General features: G+C 41.3%; 2 protein-coding genes across 2 annotated transcripts in view; both read left to right on the top strand.

The window, feature by feature from the left end:
* LOC146574920 (potassium voltage-gated channel subfamily A member 2) overlaps window positions 1-1,272 on the top strand; it is an 18,647-nt gene extending 17,375 nt beyond the window's left edge. The window contains exon 3 of the mRNA XM_085274999.1: window positions 452-1,272. Within this exon, the coding sequence (XP_085131125.1) occupies window positions 452-520 (69 nt within the window). The 3' untranslated portion in view covers window positions 521-1,272. The remainder of the gene's footprint in view (window positions 1-451) is intronic.
* LOC146574919 (potassium voltage-gated channel subfamily A member 10) overlaps window positions 1-14,010 on the top strand; it is a 23,036-nt gene extending 9,026 nt beyond the window's left edge. The window contains exon 2 of the mRNA XM_085274997.1: window positions 10,334-14,010. Within this exon, the coding sequence (XP_085131123.1) occupies window positions 10,498-12,189 (1,692 nt within the window). The 5' untranslated portion in view covers window positions 10,334-10,497 and the 3' untranslated portion in view covers window positions 12,190-14,010. The remainder of the gene's footprint in view (window positions 1-10,333) is intronic.

The following is a 14,010-nucleotide window of genomic DNA, read 5'->3' as shown; positions in this document are numbered from 1 at the left end:
AATAAAACAAAATTACTATTACTAGAGCAAAAAGGTTAGCACAGCTAAGAGTTAAAAGCAATTTTTAGTCATATAAAATCAAGATTAAATGATACGAAATGAACCTGTGTCTGTGTAGTGGCTCAACCCACACAGATAGACATGAAAATAAAACAAAAAATAAATAAATAAAATTTCAGTTTCATTTGTTTTATTTTCTTTTTCTCCCTTAAGTCTATCAACCCCAACTGACTTTCAAAAAAACCATTAAATGGACCAAAGTGAGGGCAAAAAGGTGAGCGCGCAGAGAAAAAACACTGGCATGTGACCAGTGAATCCTACGCACGGGTGTGAAATTTGATAGTGAGCCACACAAGAGCACCTGGCAGGCAGACAGACAGGTTCAGGACTTTACTAGCAATGAGAAAAACGATCCCAGTGCTGCATAAACACAGGTGTGCTTTCCTTTCAGGCTTGTTATACTGACGACGGGAGGACAGATGGACAAGACAAACGACTGAAAAGAAGAAGCTTCCACTAAGAACTCACAAAGAAGTTTTACAGTGACATCTACTGTCCCTGTGTGCAGTAATTTTGTTGCTATTGCTGATTACTACAGTGTTACATTCACTGATATCTCCCTACACACTGTGCATTTCCTGTGCAAAAAGCTTAATGAACGTTATCAACATGAGATAACGTTTACTGTGTTTATTTTTGCATGCTGCACAAGACTAAATGACTCGAATTTTGTTGTTGTTCAAAACATCTGTCTTGTATATTTAATTGTAACTGCCCTCCCTTCTGTCGAAACCTCACGCTTTGGAGAGATTTACAACTGCTCCTTAAGACTCTGCAAATGCCCGGTCAGATATTTAATCAAACTCTGTGCGTGACGGAGTGCAGACAAGCTTCTTTCACGGCTGGATGAAGAGGTAAATTAAATAGAGGCTTTACATTTCACTGAAAAAGTGCGTTACTATTACACAGTTATTAATATAAGAAGACTTTGTACTATTTTTGGAATGAAGTAGCACAAAAAACATAATTCTAAGATTATTTTGTAGCTTAGTTTCCTGGGTAACTTAGTAATTCTTGTTTTATAGCTTAGAAAAATGTATTAGGGCAACTATAGGGCAACATATTTGGACTGACACGTTTTTGCTTGTTGCCAATAGCAAATCTTTATTTTTGCGTCAAATAAAATACATTTGAAAACGTTCCTAGCAACAATATTTGCTAGCTTGCATTTTTACAGTTTAGCAGTGAAGTTTTTTATTACTTTTTTTTTTTTTTTTTTTTTTTTTTTTTTTGGCCTGTCCCGTTTGGCTCTTTTGCCATCAGAATTGTTGTCTAAAGGCAAAGAAAGATGCCCAACGGATTTACTTTACCAAACTGACCATCCCAGCCTTGCCGTAATGGTCCATTTGATTCACCTTTTATTGTTTATTTTATTTTCACTTACTGAATACGGGACAGACTTGACTGGGGGAAAGAACGGGAGAAAGAAAGAGGGAAAGAGAAACAGCTGAGAAGAGGGACGGGGGAGAAGGGCAAAAGACAAAAACCAACAGAACAGGCAGAGAAAAAAAAATGCATATATCAATCACCTGGATCACCTGCTGAGAAAGAAAAAAGAAAGCAAGCAGAAGAGAACAAGAGTAATAGAATAAACAACATCACAATGATATATGGGAATATGACAGTAAATACTAAATGTTAAACATTATTGTGCAGCACATAAGATCAACAGAACACAGTGTGCTTTGAGGTAGGAGCCAAAAAGGGTGTAGTTTGTGGGTGTGATCACCCGTGTGTACACCTGTGAGCATGGACGCGCTTGTTTTTTGTTTTTTTAAAAGGTTCCTTCATGTAATAATCTGCTAGAGGGTGTGGGGGGGCCACAGCCCCGTCCTCCAGGGCGTGAAGCAGGTGTGGAGGAGATCAAAACTCCAGACATCCAGAGGCCCCCAGAACACAAGAGACCAAGGAAGACCAACAGAGGGGCAGCTGCGCCACTGTCCCGGAAAGAGCTGAGGAGAGTCCCAGATGAGGGCTCACTCAGCAGCCGCGGAGCAGAAGCCAGGGGGAGTTGCAGTGACGCGCCCGTGAGCTCCGCCGGCAGCCAGCTGCGCCTGAGTGACCGAGCCCCAGGCCGAGAGGCCGGGGGCACCCCACCTCCGAAGTGGCCCGAGCGAGCCCCGGGCTCCAGGCCCCGATAAGCGGCCGCCAAGGAGTGAGCCGGTGTGTACCTGGACGCCCATCCCCGGACACAAAGAACCACCAACGCACCGATGTCTGAGGGGGTCCGCCACTGGCAGGGGAAGTGGTGGTAGGGGGAGATAGGCCTCCAAACCTTGGAGGGCCTGAGATGTCCCCAGAGAGGTGGCGCCTGACACCCAACCTGACATATAGACACAGACATACAGGCACACACAGATACAAACATCCATTCCCACCCTCATGCTCTCATATGCACTTACTCCACACTCAACCAACGTGGAGACAGACATAAAGAGACGTTGTACACACGATCACACTCCCCAAGCGTACTCTACAAACCGGGTCTAGGTGCCCTCGCCCCTGGAGGGGGGAACTGCACCCAGACCCAGGTGGTGTTTCCCTTTTCCCTGCGGTGGGGGGAGGCAGACCGCCCCGACTCCGCAGCAGCAGGAAGGCTCCACACTCCAGACCGCAGTCGGACGGCCAACTCCTCCTCCTAGTCCTAGCCCCCCTGCTCCAGCAGGTCGCAGAGAACGGGGGTGAGAGAAGACTCCGAACCTCCCTCCACCCGCTCATTGTAATGTTGATGCATGTGTGTTCTAAGGTGCATTTAAAACCCAGGAGGGCTTGGAGCTACCTGCCAGAGAGCAGCAGGTAAGCGCATGGTCCCTCCTGCTAGCCCTCAATGTCTACGTGTATTTAAAATTGAGAGGTGGGCAACGATGCCAGGGGTGGGGTGTACACCCTGATGGTACTTTGGACTCCGTGTATCGTGCCCACCCCCAAGATCCTATATGTATGTGTAATGAGAGTGTGAGTAATGTGAATGTCTAAGTGGTGGGATAAAATTGAGGCAGAGGCAGCCAGAAGGGGTGCCTCTGCACCCTGGTGACATACCCCTACTCCAAGGCCCTGCATGTGTGGGTGGTTGTGGTGGAGCGGGAAGAGGGAGGCAGCTGGAGATGGGGAGGGAAGGAAGGGAGGGGCAAGTGACCCCTCCCTGGGGCCAGCTCCCCCGCTGGCCCCACTATAGGGCGACATATTTGGACTGACACGTTTTTGCTTGTTGCCAATAGCAAATCTTTATTTTTGCGTCAAATAAAATACATTTGAAAACTTTCCTAGCAACAATATTTGCTAGCTTGCATTTTTACAGTTTAGCAGTGAAGTTTTTTATTACTAAGAATAATACTGAACAGTATTACAGTTACACAGATGAGAGTCTTGATTGTGAAATATTTCACTAGTGAATATAAAAATACTTGTTTTTGTATCACAAAAATATTTAAATGCTAAAAAATCTCAGCTAGGATTCTCTCTCGTGAATCTCACTCATCAATCTCATCATTCTAATGTTTTGCACACATCAACAGGCCATATGGGAACATGAGGAGGAGGCTTGGTGTAACTCAGGAGGCTTTGGATGAGCAAACAGCGCCTGCAGCTATGGAACCTCCCTGTCCAACAGTGAGCAATGCTGATATCAAAACAGTGGGTGGTGTGTGGCATTCATCATTGCTGTATGATTTCAGAACAATTCTTCCCACAGTGTGTTATGTTGCTTTGAAGGAATTTCTTGTTTGTTTTGAAATGATAGTATGCATTAGTTATACAAAAAATTAAAAAAGATGGTTTTTGTACTTGAAAACAACAACAAAAAAAGGAATAGAGGAAAGATGCGTTGGTAAAGGAAAATTATATTTTAACCAGTGAGTTTAAGCCACCACAGAGGATTGTGGTGTTAATAGTCGTGGCTGCACCATGACTGGTTTGTTGTCAGTGTTAACCTCCTCCTGCTATGATGGGTCCAAAGAGTCAGTTAAGATTAGCACTTGTCGTTTGATTAGTGAGGCTGGCTGGAAACAATCCAGACATTTCAATTAAGTCTGTAGTATTTAGTCATCACAGTTTATCTGTGAGGGTGATTCTCCAGGCTGATCTTCTATATTACATAATCTCCTTAGTGGAGTCCTCAGTCCACAGAATGAACACTGGAGTCTCTCTATCATCCAATCCAGACCACATCCTTAGTCTACTGAAGGGAAGTGTGTACAGTGGAATAAAGACTTAATTACTAGCATGTTCGTCACCTAAAACCTCAGTTCAAGACCTGTATGTACAGTTATGTGAAAAAATAGGTTAAACAGTCATCTGACAACCAATTACTAAAGTGCATACAGACAAGGGAATATGTAGTAGATGACATCACAAAGAAAGCATCACAAAGAAAGTGGGTTATTTAATCATTTCATTCAATAAAAAACAACAGAGATTTATCATTCTTCTACTGGAAAAACTGAGGACCTTTGGCCTATTATAACCCCAGCATGAATCTGTTCTTGTTTTATTTACAAGATCTTCTTTATCAGTCTTTTACTGACTTGGTGCCCCATACTGCAAGGTACATTGCTTCATCTGCAACACTTTGAAAACTTGAAGCTACCTGATTCTTGAGGCTGTGAAGAAACCCCAAATGACAATATTTCCAGTTTAAGGCTTTACAGCTGGTATCCTTGGTCTGGTATCTAATTTTATTGTGGCCAGAAATTCTTGTCTTCATTCATCTTTCTAGAGTAGCTATGTTAGAATTTGCGAATGTGTTTGTTGGCAAAAAGGCCTTGTGTTGAGGGATTTTGCTGACTGCCAAGCTTTCTTGTTGCTGGTGTGCCTCCCATGCAGGTCGAATTTGTGCAGGCTCTCTGATTGCAGTTTGACAGCAACAGTTTCAATCTTACCTACAGAGCCTGTGATTAATTAAATTTTGATCTTTTTGGAGTCTTTGCATCAAATGGCCCTCTGTTGATCTGAATGTGTGTGGGCGGCCAGTACTTCACAAATTGTCAGTGTTTTGAAATCTATGCTATTTGTAGATGATTAATAATCCTTTCCTATATTCACAAGAAAATGAATCTTGGAAAATTAGATTTTTAATCTTTTTTTCCATGGTTAAACAAAGATACAACATAGGGGGATACAGCAGTCATTTGATCTGCATCTTAAATCCTCCTGGATGAGCATGTCACTTTAGCTTCCCTAACATTATACTTTGACTTGTGTAAGGGTTTTATATATAGTACTCTGCAATGAAGACACCTCTACTGCAATATATAGGATTACTAGACCAGATGTCGTTACCTCACTATAAGATTACGAGGCTGGAATGTCTAATCCGTGCTACCTGACATGCACATTGAAATCCTGTCACCCTTAATGGGCAAGCCAATGCATTCTGAGCATATGGGCTTCTGAGATAGTATTACCTAGATCATGTGCACAAGATGAGTAGTTCCCAGCTTATGTTCATTGTCATTTCAAACGGTGTATTTAGTCTCTCAGCAGTGAGTAAATAGTGTAGCTGTTGAATGCAACTGAGAACATTCACTAGAAAACAGTAGTTAAATAAGCTAAAATCAATAATTTTTTTATTTACAGTGTTTCAAATTACAGTGAAAAGCACATTTCGTTCACCATAGAACAGCAGATTGTCAACTGAATCTGTGGTCCTGCTCAGCATTAATTAATTTTCAGCTCGTTGTTTAGCTTCTGCCCCCACAACTTTACTTTGTTTGTTACTCCCCTTGTGGTGTTGTTTTAAGGCTGCTGCAGGCAAGGAGAAACATTTCCAAACAGCAAGCAGTTGAGGAGTAGTCGTTGAAGATAGTGGAGCAACTGCCAAAAGAGAAAGACTGAGAGATTCTTCTGGTGGCAGGTTATGGGTGTTAGAGCAATTAATGTTATCAGCAAATGCTATAAAGTTTTGCTAGCAAGCTGTCATAAGTAGGGGAATTTGCTGTAGAGATGAAAACTATTTTATGTATAACGCTGTAAAGATGTTTGCTGTTGAGCATTTGGGGGGGGGGAAGTCAGTGGTTTCAAGTTAAAGCAAGTATACATTTCAAAAACATTGAACCTGCCAGAACATAATGTTTATTTGACAGCTTTATAAGTTCATGCATTATTATTTTAAACCCTTGGGGCATCCTGGTGGATGGAGGATTTAAGACACTGACCATGCAGTCTGTCAGTGTTCAGCTATACTTCCTTTCTGGCATTTTGCCTTTTAAATATCTGCTGTCCCTGTTGAACAAAAGAGTTGAGAAATTACACTTATAATATATTTAAACTACCCAATAAATTATAATATAGTTTGGACACAAAATTCTATTAGTCAGAAGGTAAATTTACCTGTGAGATTTCACAAATAGTCATGTGGGGAAAAAATGTGTTTTCCCAGGATTCTTTGCGGTCTGTTAGAAACAAAACAGCCCATGATTCAACAGCAGCTTCTATATAATATTAATTTAATTCAGTAATGTTTATGGGCATTTGTTTATTCACAGCTTTCTTAAGGTCCCATCACAACATTTCCATCAGGTTGAGATCTGGACTTTACCTGGACAACTACAATACCTTGACTCTCCTTATTCAGGCATTCTGTTGTAGACTTGGGATCATTGTCATGTTGCATGACCCAGATTGGGCCAAACTTTAGCTGTCGGACAGATGGTCTCACATCGACTCTAGAATACTTTGGCATACGGAGGAGTTGCCCAGCTGATGCTGATAGATACCAAATCACACTTAACAAACATTTAACTGAGGCCAATAAAGTATGAGATGAAGCACTAGGGTTTTGTGCAGCTTCTTTCAGCATTCCACAGTCTGACCAAATTTCCGAGGAAGATTTTGGAAAGTGTCTTGAATATTTTACGCACGTGAATAAACTTTCTCACTGTAAAATAATGGACTGCAAATGCTTGAAAATGGCCTTAAACTGCTTCACAAACTGATGTGCAGCAACAGTTGCTAAGATCACTGTTAATGTCTTTTCTTCTTTGCAATGTGTTAACACACAGCTGAATGCTCTAGACAGCAAACTGCCAAATTGTCTGCTTTTATAGAGGGGCTCACATTTGCTGATAATCAGTTAATCAACTATATTAATCAACTACACGGCCTCTTAATCTCTATGGAAGTATAACTATCTTTTTGGCATGTAGTCACTGTAGTCACATACATATTTGCTCTGCAAAAGTATACTTTTTGCAGAGCAAAAGAGAGATGAATCAAGCATTCTAATAATGTATTTCCTAGTGCTAGTTAAAGTAAATACTACTCTTCATTAGATCAAAAAGTAAATGCTGGATTTTTACCTATGTCAGTGTTTTCGGGGTGTGACATTGCTACGGTTACTAAAGAAACTTGATACTTCTTTCAAATATTGCAAATTTTAAGCTTTCATAAGCTGTTGTTACTATTTCTAGCAGGTGTCCATGGCTCAAAGTCAGGCTCCATAAAGGTGTGCAGGAGGTGATTTGTACCCATGCAGCGTCAGTATGGTTCACACAAGCCTTCACGTTGGAGAAAATGCTTTGTCAACACACTGTGTTTATCAGTAAGGTGACAGTGTCATCGGGGAGAGGGCTGAATATTGGGAGGGAGGAGCTATGGATGATGGATTGAGGGCTGCATGAAAGGGCAGAGGGAGGGACGTTATCCCTCTGGTACCTTGTCGGTACTCGTGAGACAAGTAACACTGCAGCAGCTGCAGTCCACGTCATCCTGGAGCTCATATCTCAGGCATTTACCGCCCCTTTCCTCATTTCAGTGACAAATCGTTTTGCAGAGGAATACATCGATTATTTACCCTCTCAGCCTGACTCATGTAGTATATGAACACCCCTCGCTGTCCATCTTCCTGTCCTTCTTTGCCTGTCACAAATTCTATTATGAAGTGTTTAAGTGACAGGTCATGCTTCGACTGACTGCACTCTCAATAACATGTCCAGGATATAACAGGATCACACAAGAAAAAGATCCCTACATATTGAGAATGTTGACCTAGCTGGGTGATGTTTGCACATGCAAGTCTCTGTGTGGCCATGCTCTATGTGCATGAATTTCCCCTAAGTTAATATTTATGAATGTACATGAGCATGATGTTCATGTGAGAACACATAATGACATGTCAAGAGGTGAGTGTTGATGATCAATGGGAAAGCACAGACTGTAAAGTCTTAATAGTTTTCTGTGACCTTGAAGCCATGTGAAGTAGTCCTGCTCAGTATTACAGGGGCTCAGGAGACAGCCGATTCCTGGCTGCAGCAGAGCAAAAGTGAGATGAAGGAAGGATTTCTGGTTTCCATCAACTGGTTTTATATCCAGTAACATATTAATCAAACTGTGCTGCCAAATAGGATGACATTCTGAGAAAGTGCAAGGTTATGTTCAATTAAACTATACTAACTAGTATAGCATCTCTGTAATTAAAGTATTTCAATTTGAATTGGACTTTAGCTGCTTTATTAATCTGACAAAATCTCAGTTGCAGAAGGTGCAGAGGTATTTAAGTCTTCACACCTCAAGGGGAGAGCACAATCAGAATATACTAAACCCCTGTGAAAAGTTCAACCATTTATCAATAGAATTCACTAAAATATGTGTTGTAATTCATATTTTTCACACACTCGAATTAGCACGTTATAGATTTGCATCACATGTTTGCAGAGCCATTGTAAAAAGCAGATTTCTGTTAAGATTTAGAAAACAGTTGTGACAGTTTTGTCAATGGCAGGTGAAGTAACAGTTCACATCTGTGTACATGTGTAAATAAAAGGGAGGTGAAGCCCCTAGGATGATGTGTTCTTCTGCTTAGGGTAATGAGGGTAATGGCAAGTATTGTAACAGGGAAAAAATATGGTTAAATCCCAAGGTGAGGGTGGGTTGGATGATCCTGTATGTGGGTGCTTACTCTGCAGGAAAGGCGGAAAAGAGGGGGTCCCACACTCCCTTTGCCTCATCAAACAGCGATTGGCTCCTGCGGAGTAAATCTCCTATCACAGAGCTTACCTATCTCCAGTGGTGGAGGAGGGAGGAGGGAGAACAAAGCCAGGTGACCCCCACATTTAAAGTACAGTGAGTTCGCTTTACGTGTGTTTTAGTTTGTCTGTGTTTGCGTGTGTGCGACTGTGTACGTTTGTGAGTATGTGTGGGTACCTCTGGCATCTCTGGTTTCGTATTCGGTGTTAAATTACCCAGTGGGAGCTTTAATAGAGCTTGAGACACTCTTGATTGTGAGTCTGGATAAGGGAGAGTGAAGGGAGTGAAGGGGAGCAGAGCGGAGCTGCCAGGCAGGATTAGAGAGGACACAATAACTTCTGCAGAGCGGGGACATGGGTGAGTGGTACAGGCATCTGCACACAGCTGGATTTAAACTTTTAACTTTTTAATTGAAAATTTGGACGTGATTTGGGAGCGCTTTGATGTTCAGACCTTGTTAAGGTAATATCATTTGTTGTGTCTTTCAGTATCATCTTGGTGTGAGATAATGCTGAGTTAACTCAATTTTAAGGTTTCTGCAGCAAAAAAAATCATTATAATAATTGATTCAAATGTCTGAGATCCAAGAACTCTGTCCAAAATGCACTTTTTTGTCCATTTTTTTTATTGGGCTCAGTAACTCCTTTCCAAACATATATCAATATACCATTTCAGTTGTTTGCATAACCTCTATATAATATTCTTACATAAGAACAGACTGTTACATTATCTGCTACATTGCAAGTGGAAACTGAGTCCCAAGTCTGTCAGGGCCCTTGGTGTCTAGTGGACACAGAGGTTGCAGCCTTCGCGCGTGTGTCAGGATTTGGTTACCTGTCCGAACCAGACAAACGGAATGATAAACAGCCTCTTAGAGATAAGGTAAATGTGATGCTGATAGACTATCCTGAGGCTGAACAGCGTCTGGATGGATTAAACAAGTCACTAGTTAGGTACTTACAGACAAACATTTAGATACTGAGACAAAATAAATGTGCTTTGGTTTTGATGAATCTCTGTTTTCAGTCATAAATGAAAGTTCAGATGTTTTTCTATAATGAAACAGCTTTGCCATACATATCAGCAATAATACCATCCATACTCCATGTAAGCATTTTTAGGGCCGAATTTGCCGAGTTTGTGTTTTCATTCAGGCTATTGGAGAGAATTTTTTGGGGGGGGGGGGGGGATAACTGCACAAGCAAAGTATCAGATGGCTGGCACTCTGCTTATCTAAACAGGAGCTGACAGAGGTGTATTGCAGCATTTGTCCAATTTCACAACATTCCTTTTTCCCACCCCTATTTCACAGATTACACAGAGGTCTGAACCCAAAAAGTAGTGTACAGCTGCCTGAATGATAACCAGGAGGAGGGAGCCCCTGCCAGGATCTTCCGTGTGGCACTGGCTGTGGTGTCTCCTCTGTCTACAAAAAAACGTTGATAGACAGAGCTGTGGCTAGTGACAAGACAGGCAATGGAGGTGCCACTAGTTAATTTTGAGAACATGGATGATGTTGGCATCAACCTGGGAGACCCAAGTGATTCTGGGTACCCAACCTCACCTACATCAGAGGCCGCTGATCAGAACCTTTTAACCCAGCGTTTGACTTCTCCTCAACAGTCACCACACAGAAGACGACGCAGCCATCAGTCTGGTGCAGAGGGGCTCTCACCTTCCACTCCTCTTACACTGACCACCAAAGCCAACTCCAGCAGTGGCAGTTTGATCTCTAATCTAAAGCTCCTGATCAACAGTGAGTCTCCCACCAACAGTGTCTTCAGTAAGATGCCGAGGGATTATTACGAGAGTGAAGATTTGTTTGAAAAGCACTACATGGAAGAAAAAGATGAGAAAGTTGTCATCAATATTTCAGGACTGATGTTTGAGACCCAGCTCAGCACCCTGAATAAGTTTCCAGAGACACTGCTTGGAGACCCTATGAAGAGGATAAGCTATTTTGACCCAATGAGAAACGAGTACTTTTTTGACAGAAACCGTCCATCTTTTGATGGGATTCTCTACTACTATCAGTCAGGAGGGAGAATCCGCAGACCAGCCAATGTACCTTTAGATGTATTTGCAAATGAAATTGTTTTCTATGAATTGGGTCATGAAGCAATGGAGCAGTTCCGTGAAGATGAAGGGTTTATCAAAGAGCCAGAAGTTCTTTTGCCCACCAATGAACTCCAGCGACAGTTTTGGCTACTGTTTGAATACCCAGAGAGCTCCAGTGCGGCCAAATCTGTTGCTCTGGTTTCTGTCCTTGTTATTGTCATCTCTATCTTCATATTCTGCCTAGAGACTCTGCCAGAGTTCAGGGAGGACAATGACTTTATTCCGGGTGTAACCCAATTTATCAATGGCACCCGAGAAGATGCTAACCTTCATCAGACCACTAAAAACCTGCTAGCATATTTCACTGATCCCTTTTTCATAGTGGAGACTATTTGCATAATTTGGTTTTGCTTTGAACTCGGTGTCCGCTTCGTAGTGTGCCCAAGCAAAAGTGATTTCTTCAATAACATCATGAATATCATCGACATCGTCTCTATTATTCCTTACTTTGTAACCCTGGGAACAGAGCTGGCTACAACACCTGATGACGATATGAACTCTAGTCAGAACATGTCTTTAGCAATCTTAAGAATCATCCGACTAGTGAGAGTCTTCAGAATTTTTAAGCTCTCCCGACACTCAAAGGGACTTCAGATTTTGGGGCAGACCCTGAAAGCCAGCATGAGGGAACTGGGCCTGCTAATCTTCTTCCTATTTATAGGAGTCATCCTATTCTCAAGTGCCATCTACTTTGCAGAAGTGGATGAGCCCCAGACACAATTTGTTAGCATCCCTGATGGCTTCTGGTGGGCTGTGGTGACGATGACCACTGTGGGTTACGGCGACATGTGCCCCATCACCATGGGAGGCAAAATGGTCGGCACTCTCTGTGCCATTGCTGGTGTCCTGACCATTGCCCTACCCGTCCCTGTCATCGTGTCCAACTTCAACTATTTTTACCACCGTGAGACTGAGCAGGAGGAGAAACAGGTGATGGATGCAGCAGCAGAGGCTGCCCAGAAAATGTCAGCTGCAAATAAGTGTGGAAGCACACTTTCACTAAACAAAAGTAACAGCACCTGGCAGAATGAAAAGAATGGCATGCACTGATAAAGAAACTCAAGTATTTATTTATATAAAGGGCATGAAAAACAAATGGACAAAACAAACATATCCATTAATAAGATACACTGGCTAATCAGTTTATCTTTCTCTCTATTTTATACAACAAACATGGCAGCATTTGTGCAGATAAATTACAGTATTAATAAGAACCGTGTGGTCCTGTGGCAACCAGGATAGGCTCCAGCCACCCTGCAACTCTGACTTAGATAAAGGGTTATGGATAAATCTATGGATGTATGTTTGGCGATACAGTTTTCACAGAAGTTGTCTGCCTGCATGTGAATGTGTCAAAGTGCAATTACTACAACTACTGTCAGTTACCTTTATGAGAATGACTGAAAGGTATAACATATTATCTTTCATTCAGTGCACTTTGAAGAAAAATGTCATAGCAATTATGTACTTGAGGCAAATACTTAATCTTGGAAAATGTTATTGTTAGAGTAAATACTGTAACGACGGGACAGGCAGTTGTATAATGTCCCTCTGGGCTGTATTAGCAGACTAAGTGACGGAAGAAAACAAATCAAAAATTATTTTGAGCAGCAGTAGAACTGGAAGTATATTCAGTACTCATATTACATCACAGTCCCATGTCAGTCTATACTTCATCATAATCAGCAGAATCTTGAGAGGACTTGGCATGATTTTCAAGGGCAGATGAATGTATCCAGGCAAAAGGACATCAGCACACGCAGTGACTTATCAGCAAATCTATTCTTGTGGAGAAGCAGCGCTTCTCCATATGACACAGCATAACAATATCTGTGTGACAAACAGTTGGCACATTAGCATGTCCGCCATAAATCTTTTAGATGGCTGAAGAATATAAATCTAATATAATAGAGTATAATGTTGTACATGCAGTAGTTGCATGAAAAAGTTTCAGCTTTTAAAATCAACTTTTCTTTTATTATTTGGGATTTTGCTCCAAATTATGCACATTAGATATATGGATCACCTTCTAAAGTGTAATGTGAATTTACCCTTTAAAAAACACATCAATCCAATGCACTTAATGCTTTTTTCCACATATCTCTTAAGCACTTTTGGAATTTTGCACCATCCACTGTTGGCAGGGGAAAAAAATGTGTAAAAAAAAATGTGAAAGAACATGTGTCTTCAGTTTGTATCTGAGAGAGCTGGAGAAAGGACAAAGGCAAAAAAAAATTGACTTTGCACTCTTATTTGAACATATCTCCATTTGCCTTCTTTCTCTCATTTTTAACTGCATGGCATAGTGTGCTGGAATGAGGTTTACTTCTTGTTATCAGCAAATGAACCTTTGAATATTTACTGTGGCTGAATGCATTGTAGTATTTTAACCATTATAGTAATGAGCATTGTATTCCATGTGATGGGAAAAGCCAATACCTTAAGTGGATTTGAGAAAAGAAGAGAACAAATGATAAATGTGCACAGTTTATTTGAATTGGTACTATATATGCATGCCACATTTTGACCTTGAAAATGTACTGTATGTAAGTTTATGAAACATATAAATACAGCTTGTACTAAAGTGTAAATGGATATAGTTGAAAAACAGTTGGTACCTTTCTAATAACCTCACAATATGCAATAATGACGTGACGTGCGGATGAAAAAAAAATGTATTTTTCACCCATGGAAAGAGCAATACCTGTAATTAAAATGCAATAAGGTGACATCAACGTCACCTGGGTACTCAGCACTTTACAATGTCATGAAGCACTTAATATCTAAGGACTCTTACTGTGTGTGTCAACATTGTACAGTTCAAGTCATAATTTGCTGTTTTATTTATTCAGCAAAGAGTGCCTTTCATTA

This window comes from Mchenga conophoros, linkage group LG5, assembly GCF_057382185.1.
Source record: "Mchenga conophoros isolate Kocher_MC1m ecotype Shallow Benthic linkage group LG5, M_conophoros_male_GT1.1, whole genome shotgun sequence".
Classification (NCBI taxonomy): domain Eukaryota; kingdom Metazoa; phylum Chordata; class Actinopteri; order Cichliformes; family Cichlidae; genus Mchenga; species Mchenga conophoros.
Note: the sequence above shows the minus strand (reverse complement) of the source record. Positions and strands in the feature narration are given on the sequence as shown.